At 42.9% G+C, this 19,667-nt stretch overlaps 1 protein-coding gene across 3 annotated transcripts in view; it reads left to right on the top strand.

Annotated features, from left to right (window-relative positions):
• The window catches only part of MCF2 (MCF.2 cell line derived transforming sequence), a 57,371-nt gene that overhangs the window by 21,597 nt on the left and 16,107 nt on the right, over window positions 1-19,667 (top strand). For 2 of the 3 annotated variants that reach the window (XM_030449132.1, XM_030449134.1), the window contains 15 exons: window positions 3,123-3,242; window positions 4,342-4,458; window positions 6,226-6,375; window positions 9,194-9,318; window positions 9,781-9,895; window positions 10,256-10,375; window positions 11,553-11,744; window positions 13,160-13,351; window positions 13,501-13,672; window positions 15,746-15,834; window positions 16,397-16,485; window positions 16,747-16,813; window positions 18,634-18,749; window positions 18,863-18,932; window positions 19,292-19,384. In XM_030449132.1, coding sequence (XP_030304992.1) covers window positions 3,123-3,242; window positions 4,342-4,458; window positions 6,226-6,375; window positions 9,194-9,318; window positions 9,781-9,895; window positions 10,256-10,375; window positions 11,553-11,744; window positions 13,160-13,351; window positions 13,501-13,672; window positions 15,746-15,834; window positions 16,397-16,485; window positions 16,747-16,813; window positions 18,634-18,749; window positions 18,863-18,932; window positions 19,292-19,384 — 1,827 coding nt within the window. The remainder of the gene's footprint in view (window positions 1-3,122; window positions 3,243-4,341; window positions 4,459-6,225; window positions 6,376-9,193; window positions 9,319-9,780; window positions 9,896-10,255; window positions 10,376-11,552; window positions 11,745-13,159; window positions 13,352-13,500; window positions 13,673-15,745; window positions 15,835-16,396; window positions 16,486-16,746; window positions 16,814-18,633; window positions 18,750-18,862; window positions 18,933-19,291; window positions 19,385-19,667) is intronic. The other variant, XM_030449133.1, reaches the window with a different exon arrangement.

The raw sequence follows: 19,667 nt of genomic DNA, 5'->3' as shown, positions 1-19,667 counted from the left end.
CCTTGATCCTGTATGTACAAGATCATCTGAAAAATCCCCAAATGCTTTAGAAAGTGGATGGAAATCAAATCCCCTGTCCCGGAAGCTCACCCCTGCAGCCAAGGATCTACATGGATACAGTTGTGTGTGTATGGGGCATAAAGTTGGGTCAAAGAAGAGTTTACAGCCACGGTGGATGCTGCAGAAGGATTTGAGTGCTGGGTTTTGGTCTCTTCTTGTATGCTGTGTGGAATGTGTTGGTGTCCTGCATCACAATCCCAAAGCTGTCCAAAGGCATCTCTGCTCTCCAAGAGGTGTTTCACACCTTACTGCTCTTGCAGTGTAGTTTTGGCAGGCAGCTCTGCTACTTTCCTGATTACTGGCCCATCTTCCTAGACCTGTGTGTTTCCTGCCCTAGGACTCACAGCCAAAGGCATTTGAAGCCTGCGGGTTCCCATGGGGCAATATGATTTGGGAACCCTGGCCCTTCAGGAAGTCTGCTCTGTGCACAAAAAGTTCATGTCAATAAGTATTTGAATGAGTAGGAGGGGGCAAAGCAGACTCATCTCTGCTTGAAGTGCCAAACAGGGTTAAAAGGGACCAGGGATGGAGGAGGATACCAAGCTAAGACCAAGGGAGGATGCACCTCTCACCAGTTGTTCTCAAAGATATCATTGATTCATTTTTCAGGGTCAAGGTAAGAGCCTAAAGTTCAGAGACCTGAAAACACTGTTGTGTTTCTGCCCTGGGAACAGTGACTTTCCCCAAGCTCTGAGGGACTTCACCATTGGATTCACCTACAGTGGACTCTTAACCATGCAGGAGGACCTAAAATTGTATCCTCTGAGCTCCTTTAAAGCACTGCAAGACCATCAGCCTCTCAAGGCTTTCGTTCAAGTCAGTTTGAGCCATTAATGCCAGGGCTGCAGGGCCTGTCTTGTCCTTTGAGGTTTGAGCTCAAAGGGTGGCTCCTTGGTGATATCTTTGGTGAAACTTTGTTGGGGGATGCTACTGTTGTCCTATTTGCAGAGAAATGCCCACTGAGAAATGGCCAGGATATAAAATGAGGCAAACACAGACATAAGGGGGGTGTGGGGAGCATGACACTTGTTGGTCTCACAGCTCTGCAGGGAGCAGGGACAGGCACAAAGTTGCTGTAAAAACCGAGTGACAGGTCTCTTCCTGGGATGTCCTAGTGCTGTGGGACAAACATGAAGAGTGTCAAGGACTACCCAGGTCAGCCAATAGGCCTGGAAAGAGCCAAAGCAGCATTTACTGGGTCCAATGGAGAGGCAGCACAGTGAGGTGGTAGAGGCAGCCAGCTTCTCTGGGATGTGCTGGAGGATGAGTGTTGAGCTTGCCAGAGACTTTCCAGTGAAATGTCAATGCTGTAACATTTTAGGTCATTCAAGATGTCTGCAAGCCTGTGCCAGTTCTGGTAGTGCTTGTCTCAGTGAAGTTTTTCTGTATCCTAGGCAGAAATGCTTTTCAGACTGAGGAATCACTCCAACTCCTGGGAGATATCAAGTAGCCTGTGGGTGATTTTCATTCTAGTAATACGGGAAGCTCAAGTTAAGAATCCTAAGCTCAGAAGGATCTCTGAGATGGGTTTCTCTTCAGGGCTGCATTTGGTAGCTGGGCTACAGGAGAGCTGATCTTCCTTGTAGAGCAAAATAAATGGTTGTTTAAGGAGGGATCTGAAGCTGAGTCCCCTGCAGCCTCTCACCCATGCTTTCCTGGGCAAGACGTCTCTCGGAGCTGCAAAGGTCTGGTGACTCCATGACCAGGTTTAGACCTTTGGCCCATTTGCATGTTTGATGGGGTTGAAAGTTGGTTCCTTGGGTCTCCTGTGGCTGTGGCCACCACTGTGTGCCCAAGGCTAGCAGCCATTTCAGAGGCATTGTGTGCCCACCCAGTGCTGTGTGACAGACAGACAGCCCCAAGGGCATGGAGCCAGCACAAATGTCTCTGTTATTTAATTGTTTCCTATTGTTTCTGATGCCAAATCTCTGTCCTTGGCACCCTTCTTGTTGACTTCCAAAGGGTATGATTTTGGCACTTCACACACATGAATGTCTTTATTTTTTTTCTACTCCTACTGAAAAGAATGGCAGATCAATATGTTCAATGCACGTGGCTTACTTGATCCTCACAGTCACTGTCCATTCCTACATGGAACTGTGGGCAATGGAAGCCACAACCTGACCTTTCCTCCTCAAGAAAGCATAGCAAATGAGTTACAATGCAGTTCATGGATGTCAGATCTCAACTGTGAACCATGGCTTTTTTAAACAACTCTAATGCATGCTTATGGGAACAGTCTTTGTTTTGAAGGCATAGATTTAGTGCCCTTTGGTGCAAAATACCTAAACAAGTTCATTACTCTCACCCTTGGTAAAGGCACTGCTATCATGTTTCATGGAGGAGGATAATATAAGGAAGAATATGTGGAAAAATATAACCTGACCTGGCAGGATCTCAGAGTAAATCTTGTGACTTAATTAACTCAATTCTTTGCATCGTGCAGTTATCCATAATTTAATGATATGACTTCTACTTTCTTAGAAATTCTTTTTCATTCCCAAGCAGCCTTTTCACAGATCTATTTAAAAATGCACCTGCCAACCATATGCTTCAAAAAAAGACTCCAGCAGCGTAGATAGGAAATTCCAGTTTCTAATGACAAATTAAATGTTGCTTGGTAATTATCAGGGACAAGAAGAGTATTCTTGATGCTGTTATGGGATGATTAGTGAGCCTGGCAATAGATTTTGCTTCCTCAATCTGTCTGTTCATCCCTCTCCATGTTACAGCCCTCTGTTCTCAGATAAGTTGTAATTTCACTCCCCAAGTTATAATGCTGAACACAATATATAGTAGTTAAGATTATAATAAGTGGCCCTCCAAGGTACCTGCTCCAAAAGGAAAGGGACTGAACCATCCTGCACTTACATCCTCTGTCTCTGAACGACTTACAATGTCTACCTCCTCTTTTGAAAAGAAAAAAAAAAACTATTAAGGGCAATCGGAAAAAAAAAAAAAGGACTAAGATCTGAGTGGTTTCCCTTCTTTTCAAAGCATTTGAAAACTGTCCTTGGGCCTGCCACGTCCCTAGGTTGAATGTTGATGCTTTTTCCTTGCAGGCATCTTTCCCAGGGAACCTGCACTTAGTGATGGTTCTTCGTCCCACGGGGTTTTTCCAGCGTACCTTCACTGACATTGGATTCCGCTTCAGCCAGGAGGATTTTCTACTCAAGTTACCGGTAGGAGTGTGCAGAAGTGTTGTGCCCACCTACCTCAGCTTGGGGAGGGGTCACATTGTCCCACTATATGGAGATTAACCAAAGTGTTTCTGCCAGAAATGCCCTATTTTCACCAAATCTCTCTCCACAAATATCTCCTGTAGCGTTTTTCACCTTCCTTGTGCAGGGTTTGCTGCCCAAGAGACTGGCCATGGGAATGGGTGGTGGGTTTCTCAACCTGTCCTAACCCCCAGAGAGGCTGAATACTTCTCTGGAAGATAAAACCATGCTCAGGAATTTTTTTGTGCCTGAAAGGTCAAAAGACTTGTCTAGGGCAGCTTTTGCTGTGAATTCCACCTGTAATTGCCACTTTCATCTCAGTGTAAACTCGGTATCATCAGCATGTTGATGTTAGTTTCTAAAAAAGCACCTTCAATAGTTTTATATTCTCAAGTCAAAGTTTCCAAGACTTCTAAAGCCACCTTGATTGTAGGGTGTAATGAGAATAATTAAGAGAAGAAAAGTACCTTTATGGAATCTAACGTTGATGTAATTACAAGTTGATGGAGTAAACCAATGTTTTCCTTTAGGAAATAATACAATTCTCATACACTTTGCATTTTTCAATCTTAAGTGATTGTAATTTGCACAGTTTTGAAAGTTCATGATTTATGCCAGGACAGATGGAACAAAATAATGAGTATATACTTATATGAAATTATTTTCCTAACTTTGTGCTTCATAACTTACTAAAATTATACATTTTTTCTAGATTACTGGCCACCCTTTGCTAAAACCTGCATCACTTTTGCTTTCAGCTCTCTTCTGCACTCAGCTACTGCAGCATCTCGCTGTGTTTTGCATTTAAGGAAGAATGCACCTGGGAGATAAGGGTTGGCTTACAGAAATGGTCAAATATATGAAATAAAAGCCTTGTTAAACCATAAGCATAAGAAGAAATCCATGCTGCAGAACAATATTTAGAGAAAACCCACTCTCTGTATTTTTAAATGTATTTTTTCACATATTCTTAGGTACATAAAGGATTTGTAGGCTTGATCTGTGTCTGACTTGGGTAGAGGGGCTGATGAGCCAACTAATGGTGTTTCTTTGCTTTTAGGTTGTTATGCTGAGCTCAGTTAGTGACCTGCTGACATACATTGATGAACACCAACTAACCCCAGAGTTTGGAGGCACCCTGGAGTATTGCCACAGCGAGTGGGTCATCTTCAGGACTGTACGTACCAGAGCACTGGGCTCTTGGGTGTTGGGGATCAACTGAGGAAGGTTTTTCTTAAGGCAATGAGCAATAGGTAATTAAAATAACCCCTGAAGCCAATGACATTTTCTCAACCAGGCTTGCAAAGGAGTCACGTGGCGTTATAAACTTGGTGGGTTTGCGAGGGAATTGGATTATTAACTCCCTCAGGGTGCCTTAAGATCTGTCTTCTTAAGTCTTTATTAAAATTCCTTTAATGGTAGATACAGAAATACAGAATTGGCATCTTCTTTTTTTTTTTTTTTACTTTTTGTTTGTTTGTTTGTTTCAGTAGTTGTTGCTTCACGTGATTAATATCACAAATGTGTTTGGGAACCAGAGCAATGAGGGTGCCCTCACCATGCTGACTGAAAACAGAGAATTCAGAAAATCTTAATCTTTTTTTCCTTTGCAAGAATTTTCTTTTAATATTGCCAGAAATCCAGCATTTAGTTCCCTAAGCTGTGCCTTGCCATGTGTTTCTGTGCTTCCTGTACACCCTTAGTTTTCACTGGGACTTTTTTTATCCAGATTAATGGCAGATTGGATTCCCAGTTACCTTTCCAACAAATCAAAGCACTAATGACAAATGTAGCAGACATCCTAGTGCCCTTAGTCCTGTGACATTGTCCACACCAGCAGATGTGGAGTTGAGTATAAAGATAAAAGTACAAGACATTTTAGCTGGAATAACTCAAGCTGTTGCTTGTGCCATTAACTTTGTGCCAGTTTACGCTTATGTGCTGCCAAAGTAATGATTTTTTTTAAATTTTTGGCTCTTAGTCTTGTTCTTTTTCATGATGTGTTAAAGTGATACTGGCATCGCTCTCACACTTGGAGGCAAAAATGACAAAATGAATGATTAAAAAAAAATGTTAATCTAAGAAAAGGATCATTTCTAGACCATAGCTGCATATGGTAGGTAAGTGTCCAGGTGAAAAAACCTCTCTCAAAATTCCCTGGTACTGTGTATTTATAAAGCATTTCCTGAAATTTCCATGGAAAATATACACTGTTCGAAGAAAATATAAATGCAATCAGTTACATTTTAGTTTAATTACCCAATTTTAAAAGCAGAATCAGGGTTGTGAGTGGGACCAGGAGAGCTCCACCTTATGGAGGGGTGTCCAGAGCTCCCAGTAGATGTCTATGATGTACTGGGGTGGTACAAACAGCTCCCATTTTCCATCCCACTGTCTTTGATTTGTCTCTAGCATGCTGCTTAGCTCCCTCCTCATCCTGTTGAGGTTGTAGATAAGATGGTCATGATGCCATACTGCCTTGTAACCCACCATTGAGGCTTGCAAAGCTGGAAACTTCTATCACCATCTCCATAAAATCCATCTCCAAAGCCTTGCTGCCTGGAGATGCTTCCCAGTGTGGGCTAACCAGAGCAGAATAATATTACAGGAATAGGTGAGATGGATCCTATGGTGGCTTCTGCTATAGACCTCTGATATGTGATAGCAAAAAATCTCAGAGTGCACAAGAACAGGAAGCAGAAAACAAAACAAGAGGTATTTCTGCCCCATACTATCCTTATTAAGTCCCTGTTGTAGATTCAGTCAGGAGTAAAAGCCACCTGACCATGAGCTGGTGGCCACTATCTCCACCTCCACTGGCCATCCCACTCAGCTCTCTCAGAGCAAGCTGCTGAGCTCCTCAGCCTTGGTTCTTTGCATACTCTCAATGAGCTGTAGGAATTTCCTGAATCCCGACCTGACTGCAGTTATCATTTCCCACCAGGCAATAGAGAGTTTTGCACTGACTGTGAAGGAAATCGCCCAGATGTTACAATCCTTTGGCATGGAGCTGGCAGAGACTGAGCTGCCAGATGACATCTACTCCATCGAGCGCATCCTGGCCCTGCGCACAGAGAAGTACTACCAGCTCAAGGTATGGCTCAGCAACACCTCTGCCACGGGTTTCCAGCCCCTGTTTGAACAGCAAGCTGGGATTTCTGGGGGTTTGTTTGCCTGCTGGTTTGGTGCCTGCTCCTCCTTCCCTCCCATGCCCCTGTACATCTTGATAGTCAAAATAAAGCACGGTGTGGCTGGTACTGTATGTTGCCTTTATGTTTGCCACCCACCCGAGCAAATTTTTCTGCCAGCATACAGCTGATTGTCCCAGCTGCCACCTCATTGCTGTCTACAGACCTTGGTGTCTGCAGGATGCTCCTACCCTGGGCTTGGCATGGCTCACTGGCCAGAGGGAGGTTGGGGAGCTTCGTTGCCTGGTGGGTTCTTGACCCCCATGGAGCTCCCTCTGCTTCACCCCTGCGGCTGGAAGAAGCTGCAAACAAAGATCATGAGCAGCTCTGGAGGGGATGGTTTGTCCCTGGGCTCTGCCTTCTGTGGTTTCCCCAGGGGGACTCAGGGAACTGTGCTGGAGAGCATCTGAGGTGAGGATCTCGTGCGAGCAGACGGTTCAGAGCCTTCATGATGTCATCCCTGCCTTCATGCAGGCCTTTGTATTTCATCTTAAACAACATTTCTGTCTTTAATATTTTAAGATTCATTTTCTTCTATCTGTGGTTGTGATCACAGTTATTACAGGATTTAGTGGAAGCTTTAGTGCAATCAGCTGCTGCTGTATCGAGGTGTTGTCTTTGCTGCTCCTGCATCTTTCTGGGGACCACAGGGCTGTCCCCAGACCCTCACTTCAGAAACAATTCCCATGCTAATAGTCATGCTGTGCAGCTGAAGAATGAGGCCCTTTACTTTATGACAAGATTCCTTTCCCTAAGCCAGAGAAGTGGATCTGTTTTCATTTATAATCATTTGTCACTCACGTGATAGAGTTCCTAGAAGGCTCCAGTAAGAAATATGCAAAGTGACACCCAAAGCGTGCTGAGTGTGGGCATAAATTCATGTGTATAGAAAGTATTGTTGCATATACTGCCAACATTCCTTTAGTTCTGCTTTGGAAATGAGGAGAGCTCTAGTATAAAACAGCAGCTACATCTATATTACCCCATGACTGACTGACTGAAACCTCCTGCTTAGGACTGTAGCCAAAGTGTAGGGAATGTGTACTGGTTACACAGAGTTGTCCTGTGTGTAAACCAGTCAGCAACACACTTAACTCTGTGGAGAAATAAAACCCATCATGTGTTTTCATTTGCATATAAAGCACAGCAGCTCTCAGTACAAGGCATCTGTTGCTTTTCATGTCTCATCTATTAATTTCAAATATCGAAACCACTCATTGGCTTTTGACTGAAATAAAGTCCGTCAGATTTTTTTTCTTTTGTTCCTTTTAAGACCATGAAACATGAAAGCAGGTGAGAAACTTCACAGATTGTGGTGACAGCGAGACATGGAATCCTTGTCTCTCCTCATGATAACCTCAGGATTGGTACAGCTGATTCCAATATTCAAATAATGAGTCAATGAGAATAATTTATGTAGCTTTGATACTGAACAGAAGCTGGTTGCAGACACAATGAAAAAATGACAGAAGTTAATTAAAAGAGTAACTAAGAAATTAACCTCTTTGATATACTGAATAGGGAAAAAAATCAAGTTAACACCTGTTTGAGAGTTGGGCTACTTTTTCATATGTATAATGAGAGGCTTTGAATCAAAAGGGAAATGCAGGGCTCTGGAGAATGAGAGGTAAGAGGATGAGAAAGCAGCCACCTGCAGTCTAAAGCATATTGTATAATTCCTCTTCACTTTTGAGTCTCCTGAATGTGATGCCATCAAAAGGAGACAGGTTTTTTTGCCTTCTGGTTGTCTTCCCTGATGTTTTAGTGATGGGGGTGCAAACCAGCAGTGGACACTTTTGTAGGGGAGAGAAGCAGCTCCTGCAGCTGTGTCCATCTGCTCCTTGGTGCTGCCCTAAAGATGCTGTTTTGTTTGGGTTGTTGTGAGCTATCTAGGACAGGCAGAAGTTTAAGCAAGTCTGTACATTCTTAATCTTCTCCCTAAATTAGTTTTGCCTCTTGCAATGGAAATCTGGCAACTTCCTAGGATAGACACTTACTCCTTCAGGTGTTGGCTGTCCAATAGAGCTGTGCACAGGTCTCTTCTTCAGGGATTCTTCCAACTTTGATCAACCACATCTATTTTTCTCTGTGTTTTCACCTCTGTTTGATCTCTTTTTTTTTTTTTTTCTGAAAATAATTGACTAAATGCAGTTGCTGGCTTTGAGGCTGAGCTCAACACAGCACAAAGCAGCTCAGTATGCTAAGGGCTTAAATTTTCCCAAAGTGGAGGTTACACTGAAAGTGCTGATTGCCTCTGTATGTAGAGGCAGTAGTAAGCTGTGCCACACAGTCTCAGTCCCAGCTTTGTCCCACTGTGGGATGCTGCTTACAATCTCCTGTGCTGACCTTGATGGAGAAGCACAACCTCCAAGGTGCAGAAATACTTGATTGGATGTGTGGATAGGTATCTCATACAAACCCATCCTTTCACCAAGAGAGACTTGTGGTAGTGCTGTCCTCCTACCTCTTGAAGGCTTTTGTGGACTGATGTTCTCCTGTGTGCCAGTTTTCACCCAGCCTGGTGACTAGTCCATGGTTCAGCCTCCTCCAGATCCAAGGGCTAACTCCATGTTAAAAGGTCTAAAACATCTGCTGGGAGTCCTTTGGTCTGATAGGTGCTGGGGCTTCATGTCATACGGGGAAACTGAGGCAGGAGAAATGTGAACTTACTTGGCCTTACCTGATGAGAAGTAGCCTGAATCAGAAATATTTTGCATTACACAGGAAGACATTACAGCAGTCACAAAAGAGGGAAACTTGCTTTTGAGCAGTTTTGAAGAGCCCAACTTGGAGGAATGCAGTCAGGACCAGAACCACGAGAGGCCTGGGGACTGGGAGACTGTGAATCGGTGAGTGCACTGTGTTCCTAATTTGCCTGATTTTTGAGTGGAAATATTTAAGTTATTTAAGCACAGATGTTTTGTTTAAGGCACCTATCAAACAGGTAAAGACAGAAATACCAGAGTTTTGTTCCAGACCCATCAAATTTCTGGATGACTTCTGTCAAATGACTTTACCTTCTTGATTTTTCCCCCCCACTGAGATGATGAGGCTGTGGAACAGCTTCAGGGTTCTCCCACGTCAGTCTCTCAAGTATTATTCAGATAAATGGAGATAGCAACAACTGCTTCACATAAGTGCTGTCATCTGCAGTGACAGTTTCATTAAAATTCTCTCTGAAATCTTCACAAGTCAGATAAACACATCTGTTGACTTTACCTGAGAGCCTGGGTCCAGAAGACCTGAATGTCTGGGGCTTCTCCATCTCCACTTGTCCTCTGTTCCAATACTGTACTTCTTCTGTGCTCCAGGCTACTTGGCCAACTGCGTGAGATGGAGACTGCTTTTGATGGCTTCTGGGAAAAACATCAGTTAAAAATGGAGCAATACTTACAGCTGTGGAAGTTTGAGCAAAGTTTTCAAGAGGTATGATCAGTTGCACTTCTGTTGGCAGGAAGAAGAGTTGGAGATGAAAAGGAGAGGAGAGAAGGTTTTGTGGTTTTTACTGTGAGAATACTTAATTTATGCTGCTGTCCCTTGCCTCTGGCAGTTCTAGCTACCTTGGGGAGAGCACTGTGGTTCCTCATTCAGAGCTAATTTAGGTGTCACTGCAGTCACATAGATTTTGCTGATAGAAGCATCTTTGAATTCAGAACTTAATTCTTGGAGACTGATTTTATTACTGGATTTAGCAATCTTAGCTAAACTGTGATTAATTTTGGTCTGAGAATGATTTTCTGCCTGTGCTTTGTATCCTTTTGCAGCAGTCTTCTTCTTTGTGTCTAGGTCAAGAATGCCATTGAATTTTTAATGGGTCAGCAGGCAGAGCTGCCTGACACTGGTGACAGTGTTCCCCAAGTGAAACAGAGGCTCAAGGACTTGGGTCATTTTGATGGTATGGCTCAGGTGAGATAATTTTTCATGGAAAGAGGCACTAATGAAACACAAAAGGCATATTCTGTCTCTGGAGGTGTTCTCTGAAACACCTGGTTCTGGTATGATGTGTTGGTAAGTGGCTGGATGAAAGGATTGATATCACATCTTTGTGCTGTGCAGCAATGCTGTGATCACTCTGAAAGCCAGGAACAGGGTATTTAATTATCATAGCTAAAATAAATTGCTGAGCCACCATGAAAATCCAGAACAGATAAATGTCTGAACACAGGGGAGGTGTGGGAGTTAATGAGCTGGAAGAAGAATTATTTATGTGCTAAGTGCTTTAGCAGTGCTAATATGGGGAAACTTGTTACTAGGCACATGGAGAGGCAAAAAAGTTGCTATCTTGAAATGTCTCTGATTTGAACATAACATATGGGTGAAGACTGAGAGATACAGGGGAAAGAAGAGTGAAGAAAGATGATTCATAGGAGGCCAACTGAGGATGTGACTTCTGTAAAGGGACATGCTTGGCAAGTGGGCCAGGGGCAGCAGAGAAATCCTGAGGGATCTGGACACGATCCTCAGAGGCTGCCTTGAAAAGAAGAGTCCTAGGGGAATAGTTCTAAGCTTTTTGGCCACTTAGAAGAAATGTTTATGGAGAGAGGTAGGAGGAAGGAAAAGACAGGCAGGGAGAGTGCAGCAGGGCAGCAGTCCCAGCAGAAAGCCAGCACTGGGGATGATGTGACCATCACACTGACCAAGGTGTGCAGACAGGACAGTGTACTCTTTGCATCAAAGAGTACATCTAGAAGGCATGGTTTATTTTCACCATAAACCTTAACTGCTCCAATTCCCTTTCATGTTTATGAGTGTAAGTGTCCCTAAACTGGACATCAGCTGCAAACTTCAGAGTCCAGTTCCTGGAGATGGCAGCAGTAATTTGCCAGCAGCTGTTCACAGCATTGCTACTTTGGTGAAACGTTGTTTTCTTCTTCATCCTCCCTTTGGATAGCAGAAGTTTTTTTTCCCAGATGATGGGTGCCATTTTATCCTGCGTAAGCCACCCATTCTGGCTACTCCTAATGGCAGTCATCTCCATGGGTACCTGAAATCTGGTAAGACAAGAAAGTGCATGTTGTAATATGTAGATATTTTGGGCATTATTTCCATAAGTGTGCAATCCATTCTCTTCCTTTCCCTGAAGGATCTGATAGGGAAGGCTCAGGTGGTGATACTACATGGACACCAGCTAGCAGCAAATCATCACTATGCCCTCAACCTCATCTGCCAGCAATGCAATGAGCTGAGGCACCATTCGGATGTTTTGTCTGATGAGATCAAAAGGAAGCAGACACGACTGCAGAAGACCTTGGATCTTCATACTCACCTTCAGCAGGTAAATTTGAGGGATACAGTGCCTAGAGAAGTAGACACTTAGCTTCTCCATGAGGTAAGTAGACAATCAGCCTCTCCACTTCTTAGCTGGAAGCATCTGAAATTTTCAGCTTTGCTTCAGGAGTTCATGCTAGGAAAGTGTTCTCTAGAGGCTGGAGAAGTGCATCACCCCTCACTTAGATGGTTAAGTTAGCAAGCAAATACCTGCTGGTGCTCTGAATAGTCAGCAGAACAAGGTGGACATCTCTAGAGGGAGATTCAGAACACCAAAATTCAGCTGCTACTATTGGTCATGCTTTCATGCTGTACCCATGTATTAACTGACTTTCAAGGTGTTCATACCCAGTGCAACAGAGGTAATGCTTTCTGATAATTTCCAGCCCTTTTTTTCATAGCCATTTATTAAGAATGAATAGAGCTGACTGTAAAATAAGATGACAGATTGGTAGATGGGCACAGCTGCTGTGTGCTAGCATGGAAGTGGAGTCATGTGGCTCCAACGCTCTTTGATATCTTAAGCAGCATCAAAAAATCACTTAGGGAAATTCACACTAATTAAGCCAGAAGGCACACAGCTCTAATATGCTTGAGGCTATTAAGCAGAGCAGTGAAGTTTGGCTGTCTCATTTCACTGCTTTGGTGTACTAAGAAACTTCTATTTTTTTTCTCTGTGTGTTCCACTTGAGTATTGTGATCTGTGGGGACAAATGACTCCTCAGCAGCCTCTCAGCTGCAGGGCAGTGTCCTCTCCTGGGCTCCTCGCAGTCCTGGTTGGTGTTGGTGGTCTAGCCCATAGGCTCTGCTGAAGCCCCCTCTGGTCCTGCTCTCCCTAATCTCCCTTCCCTGTCCTACTTCAGTTCCTCTTGTTCTTGGCTGTAGCACCACAGTGTGTGAGTTCCAGCTGAACCCCAGCCTGGTGCTCACCTATTAGCTGGGCATGTTAAATGTAGAACTTTAAAATTACATTTTAAATCCTTGAGGATTTTAAAACATTGATGCAATTACTTTGATCATTACTCTCAGATCAGGTTTGCACTGATCCAGGCATTTGTCTCAAGAAACCTGCCTGTCTTGTTAATTCTGTAGTCCCCCCTTCAGATTTGCTGAGTTGGATAAATGAAAGTTTGCTTGTAATTTCATTCAATTATGCACTAAACAGTGCTTCTGTGTTGGTTATACTGCTGGTTTTGTCCAGGTACAAGTGGGATCACATCTTAGCTGGTCATGTTGAGGACTGCAGTCACCCTCCAGGAAAAATATGGGCTTTCTGCTTTCAGATCAAAATGCAGTTACTGCTGAAGTCAAGTTCCATGTTGAAAATAGTGATTCAGTAAATTATATTCCCCACAAAATTCTTGACTTAGTATGGGTGCTGCTGATGGTCTCACTCCCTGTGTTTGCCCCATGCTGTCCCAGGCTCTGCAGTGCTGTGACGAAGGTGCCTACCTGCTTGCCAACCAGCAGATGGATAAGTGCCAGTCTAAAGAAGGTGCTCAGAAAGCCCTCCAGGACATTGAAAGATTTCTTGAAAGCTCTTCAGCCTACTTAAACTATGATCCCCAAGCCCTACACTGTGATTTTGAGTCAGTCTTAACATCTGAACTGAAGGTAAGAAACTGCTCCAGGTGCTTGTTACACAAGTGATTAGCAAGATCTCATCTTTATGTGGTGTTGTCAGCAGCTTTACAGTGTTTTGGGTGGAAGTGTCAAATAATGGTAACTATTTAATCACGGGAGTTTTTTTTAACTCTCCACAGTGCCAGATACAGTCAGTGCAGGTCAAGCTTGAAAATGTTCGGAGCATGTTTGAGAACCGTCAGTCTTGCTTCAAGAGGCTGCTGGACAAACACGTGAGGCCTGTCCAGTTAGTAGCCCCTCGGCCAGAAAACCCACCGAGATCAAAATCACCATTATTCTCTCCTAAACATGGTAAAATATTTTAAGTTTATGCTGTTTTCAAATTATATTCTTGCCTGGGGCAAGAAGAGTAAGGCCAGGGATGGTTTTGAGAAACCTTGCTGGCTGGTACAGTTGTTGCATAATGTTGAATGTATATGAGATGTTTTATTATCTTTACAATTCTTCTCATACCTGTGTGAAGAATGGGGCTGGTTACTTGGTATTTATTTTCATTTCCTGCTCAGTGAGAAAGGAGAGCATGTACTTCCAGTTCTGCTCTTCTTGCATCCTACGTAGCTGGAAAATTGTGAATTAGTACTACAGGACTAAAAGAGCAAGAGTTATACATTTATTAGCTTACCCAGTGTATGTGGCAGTCTCCATAACTGTCTGCAGCTGGAGCTGACATTAAGTTAGATTGATGTTTGCAAAGGAGCTTGGGGAAATGAAGAGCTCAAATCTCATGAACAGAGGAATGAACTGGATGCCTAACTCTCTTTGATTCCTTGAGAATGTCTTCCTTAAATCCCAATTGTCAAATAATGAATGCCTATGAAGGTACAAATTCTCTTTAAACTTAGGTCACTAAATGTTCTGTCTTCATTGTGGTAATGGGATGTGGCATAACATTAGCTTTAAATCATAATGTTAAAACTTTCATCTTTGCCAGCTGTGTATCTGTCTGAATTAAAAAGTATTCCAAAATACTGACCATATATTTTAAACCAGGGACATGCTGTTATGTAGGAATATTAAATTCAGTGATCTGACTGCAAAAATGCTTAATCATTTGTGTTTTAACACAATTTTTTAATGATGAATTAATGAACAGTGCTTGTAGTGAATTGTAGCAGGTGTCATACAAGCACGAAAATGGCTCCAGTTCAGGGAGTGAGTTAAGTAAATAGCGAAGCTCCTGGAGGCGTGAAAATGAAGCTAGGTCCAGTGAGGGGGATTCAGCAGCTGAAAATGCAAGCCAGTGCATCAAATAAATCCCAAATTTTGTTTTCCCAGGCTGATGCAGCCTTCACTAGAGCACGCTGCCCTCTGAACCCCTTCCCTCAATGAGAAATAAGACCTCTGAGTCTTCAAATGACAGTATTGCCTGTTTTACCTAGTGTAATTTTTCCTGCTTTCTAGAAACAGTAAAGTGTTAAGGAGGAATCTCTGACTTCAAACATAGGGTGGACACCTCCCTGGGATGTGTGAGCCCATCATCAATCAGCTGGGTTTATTTCATGCCTTTATGAGATGCAGGTTTCTCTAGCAAAGGCCCCCAGTCTCCTGCAAAGCACAGGTCTCCTCCATTAGTGCTCTTGCTGAAAGAGACCATGAGGTGTGGTGAAATGAGCATAGCCAGCAAGCAGGCAGAGACAAAAGGCTTCCCTTCAGATAGATCATGCCAAGAGAGTTTTTTAATAAGGCCTCTGTTTGACACAAAACATCAAAATGCTGCATCAAATGCTGGTGTGATGTGCAGTGTCAAAGGCACATGCTGGGCCCTGCCAGGAAAGCTTTGAGGTAGATGGATTTCTGGCATGGATTGGAACCAAACCAACTCCAAGTGTGTTACTTTGGTCCTCATTTCCTTTCTTCCTACTGTTTCTTTCACCTTCTTTTTCTGTCTGAGGACAGACATTTCTTCTTTCATCTCCCCCCTGGATTTGAAGCCTGTCTGGTAAATCTGGTTCCTATTTGGAAAGCACTTTTTTTGGGAAAAAAAGAGTCAACTCATCCTGTCCTGGGACGTGAAATGTAGCAAAGAGTCCAAGTGCTGGAGTTAAGTCATTCTTGCAACAAAACACTAAGCAGCAACTGATGAACATCTCCCACCTAAATTCCCACCCACGTTCCCTTCCTCCCAGCAGGACTCTTCCAATGGCCTTTATGACCATCCCTGTGCCCTGTGTAGTTTGATATTCAGTATAGTTGTTTGAGATACCATTTGTTTTGTCAGTTTGCTTATAGTATTAGCTAACTAATTATTCATTCTTAAAATGCATCCCATTTTTCTTTGTGACTTACTGGTTTCTCTCTGAACTATCTCCTTAATTAGAGATTTATGTACATTACATAATTGTGGCTTTTTTCTTTCTACCCAAGGTGTGGATTTTAATTCCAGTTTGAAATTTTCATTTGATCTCTCTCTGCCTGGGAAGAAAACATCAAGAAAGACTCCAAGTTCTCGCAAGGTAAAAATCATTCATGATGTCTAAATGGGTTTTATATACTGAAAAGCTGAAACCTTTCTAGAATTGATTGTACTTCTTAGACTTTGGATTTTAAGGTGCTCTTTTTTTTTTCTTCTTCTTTTTTTTTTTAAACAAACAACCAAACAAACCTTTTCATATGCCTGTGATTTAACTGGATTAGTCCAGCATCTGAGATCTATCTTGGATTATTTTTGCAAGTCACAGCTATTGATTTCCTGTGTGTTAATCCCTGAACTTGTTCTTTGCATAGCAGTGATGTCTATTAGGAAAACTCCACATCCGCAGGTATTTCCCTTATGGAAACTGTTCCCTGGTCTCTGCACTAACAAATTATGCTACCAGCATTTTCAGATTTCATATAGCAGAGTAATTTCTGGGCTTATTTGGCTACTCACTCTATGCTATGCCCTTTTAAAGTTTTGTGCCCTGAAAGATTTCTTAAAAGGAAGCATTTTTCATCTTTCCCCAAGGGGCTGAGCTCTTCCTGCCTCCACAGTGACCTCCCTGCATCTCTTCCCAGTGCATCCCATTTCTCTTCCAGATCGAGGTAATGCATGACTACCAGGAAAAACGGAATTCCTTGCAGACTTTTATTTCAGACAGTGACGACAACTTAGATATCTTAAAAGGGTAAGATACACTAAAAAGGTTAAGTTTTCACCCTGTTTACAGAACTCAAATTTATGTTTATTTCTGGCCAGTCCTTGCTCCATCTATGCTTTCCTCCAGCATGATCTGGGTGTCATCTTTTGCATATTTATCTGTTTTATCGTCTCTGTTTTGGTTGTTGATGAGATCAGACTGTGTTTTGGGCTAGTTGAACCACACTGACTCCTTGTGGTTTCTTTAAAGACTCAAAATAATACATTTTACTTTTTTTCTTTATTTTAGTCATGTCATAAATGAGCTTATAGAAACTGAGAGAGTCTACGTAGAGGAGCTCTTCACTGTTTTGACGGTGAGTGACTTCTTCAGGTTGCTCACTGTTCCCTGGTGACTTGTACAAAGGGCACCTGACATTCTGTCAAACTAAGTAAAAATGTGATGGGACCATTTTCTACCAAGCTGTCAGATCCCAAGCTAGTCATAAATTCTCCAGTTTTCTCCCTAGCTTTTCTTTGTCAGAGGCATCTGCAGGAACAGGTGGTGTCTTTTCATCTAGAATGAAGGAGAAGCTGCCTGTTTGTACACAGAAAGACTGGTAATTAATTTTATCAGTGCCTGGAAAAGTATACAAAAATCTGACATTTTTAACTGTTCCCTAATTTCTTCTACCTTTTGGAGACAAAAGAAAGAAGCTTGTACTTTATCCTTGGGAGGGTTCTGCCTCAATACTGTGAGGTTCATTAAGGGATAAAGCTCATTTCTTTAGAAACCAGATTATAATTTCTCTTGCTGCCATTTTAGACACTTGTACTTTATTCCAAAATAAATCTTGCTGATGGCTAAAACAAGTTGGCTGCTAAATACCTCTTCCTCCCTACATTTCACTCAGAAGCAAGCAGGATATAAATCTGTTGGACTGCTGGTAGTTACATGCAATAGCTCTGCACTCATTGGTTTCTTTGTCAAACCACACTCCACATGATAAAGTGGTTGGCAGATATGCAGATTTATTATGGTGCAGATCAAGTCTAGATGGAGAAGAATGGACAGATAGATTGATGTTTTCTGAGAACAGTGTTTCCTTTAAAGAGGGAAGCCTGCTTGAAGTGGTTAAATATAAATTACTAATTTTCCAGATGCTTATCTTGTACCACATCTTTAATCGGCTACAAAGGGCCTGTTTAGTATAAGGCGTACTGATTCCAACCATAGTGAGTGTGTGAGGTTAATTTGGGAAGCCAAGGAAGATAGGCTGTACATCCTAAATGCAGTTTTGCAAATGTTTTTGCTACTCATATTAAAAGGATCTTAGTTCTGTGCAATGCTCAGTGAATAATGTGGCCAACTTGAGCTGTGGCTGATCAGCTGTGGCTGAATCAAATCAATTGGTGTCTTCTTTGCAGTGATGGTCCTGAGCTCTGGCTTTGACTTTTCCCCTACCCCACAATTAGGATGTTTCCCCATCCTGTGAATGTTTTTGCATTGGTGCAGTGATGTGATTTGGCGGAGGGGAGCTTTGCTTTATTTCCTAGTTCCACACAACAATTTGTAGTGCAGTGGTGTCCCTTCCATCTCCTCCTTTCTTGGGAGGCTGTGATTTCAAGAGGCAAGTAGAGCCCCAGAGGACACAAATCCTGAGGCATCAAGGAGATTGAGATGCTGGTACTCAGGGGCTCTTCTACAGGACAAAACACCCATGGATTTCATTATTTGATCTCAAACCATGTCTGCTTTGTAACAAGTCACCTCACACTTCACACACTGGTTCTTAGGAGCATATGTAACTGCATGTGCCATATGAACATGCTGTCACTCCTGTGTCCCATGGTCCCATTAAGCAAATGTGCTTAACCCAGACAAGTTTTCTGTGGGAACCTGTCCTGCAATGAGACCATAGCAAGGAGAAAGTGACCACAGTTTGCCTTTGGTGAACACAGAACATCTTCACGGGAACTGTCCCAAGCCATTCCCTGCTCCAGCACAACCCCACATACCCAGGAACTGGAAGAGAAGGGGCTGGGGGCGAAAATAAGGAAATAAAAGGGATATTGCATTTAGAAACAAAGCAGATTGTATTGAAAGTCTGTTCATGTCCTTTTTTCACCTGCCTTCGAGGAGGTGCCAAGCCAAAGCCTGAGCAGCTGAGTGATGAGCCCCTTTTGCATCCCACAGGGCTACAGAGCTGAGATGGATAACCCTGCCATGCTGCTCCTCATGCCTCCTGTGTTGAGGAACAGGAAAGATGTCCTCTTCGGAAACATGCCTGAGATATATGACTTCCACAACAAGTACAACCCTGGCACTATTTCCCTTCTTACCAGACTGATTTCCTACAATGATTAAACACCTAGACTGTACAATACTCACCACTGCATTTTGTTTCTTCCTCTGTCTATTGCAGAATTTTTCTGCACAGCCTGGAAAGCTGCCTGGGAGCACCCGAGAGAGTGGGATTCTGTTTCCTAGACAGGGTGGGTGACTCATTTTCACATACAAAGCAAACTCAAAGACCAGTGTTTCTCCTGGTTTGTCACACTCTGCAACATCTCAGTTATGTCAGCTGAGGAAGATGCTTGTGATGTGCAATACCAAGAGCCAGGCAGGGAGTGGAGGTGCATGCCCAGCAGCAGATGGGGAAGAGCAGCAGTTGAGGCTACACCATGGTCTGCTGTGATTCCCAGCAGTGCTTTTTTTAAACCAAACTCTGTGACTTTTAGATATTAGGGTTGGCAGCAGAGATTAAAGCAAATTTACAATTCGGCTGTTGACATCTGGCTACCCAGCAGGTTTATGTGCATGTGTGTGATTTGCCTTTTGGCTTCTCTTGCAGAGAGAGGATTTCCAGATGTATGAGAAGTATTGCCAGAACAAGCCCCGGTCAGAGTCCCTGTGGAGGCAGTGCTCAGAAAGCTCCTTCTTTCAGGTGAGCTCTTGGTTCCTGCCAAGGCTGGCATCAACCTGGGACACTTGCTTGTCCTAAACACCCTGCTCAGCACCTCGATGACTTTGCAGCCATTTCTGTTTGTTTACTGATGCATAGAAGCCTCACAAAAATAGCAACTAGGGTTTCTTGTACATGAGAAGTTTAAGGCAGATGCATTCATTATAATATTTTGTGTTTTTATAAAATTTCTTCAGTTATAGGCACCTTGTGATGTTTCACATGAAATCTTTAAAGTCAGCAAATCATACAAGTCATGTTGTTG

This window comes from Calypte anna, chromosome 4, assembly GCF_003957555.1.
Source record: "Calypte anna isolate BGI_N300 chromosome 4, bCalAnn1_v1.p, whole genome shotgun sequence".
NCBI classification, from domain to species: Eukaryota; Metazoa; Chordata; class Aves; order Apodiformes; family Trochilidae; genus Calypte; species Calypte anna.
Note: the sequence above shows the minus strand (reverse complement) of the source record. Positions and strands in the feature narration are given on the sequence as shown.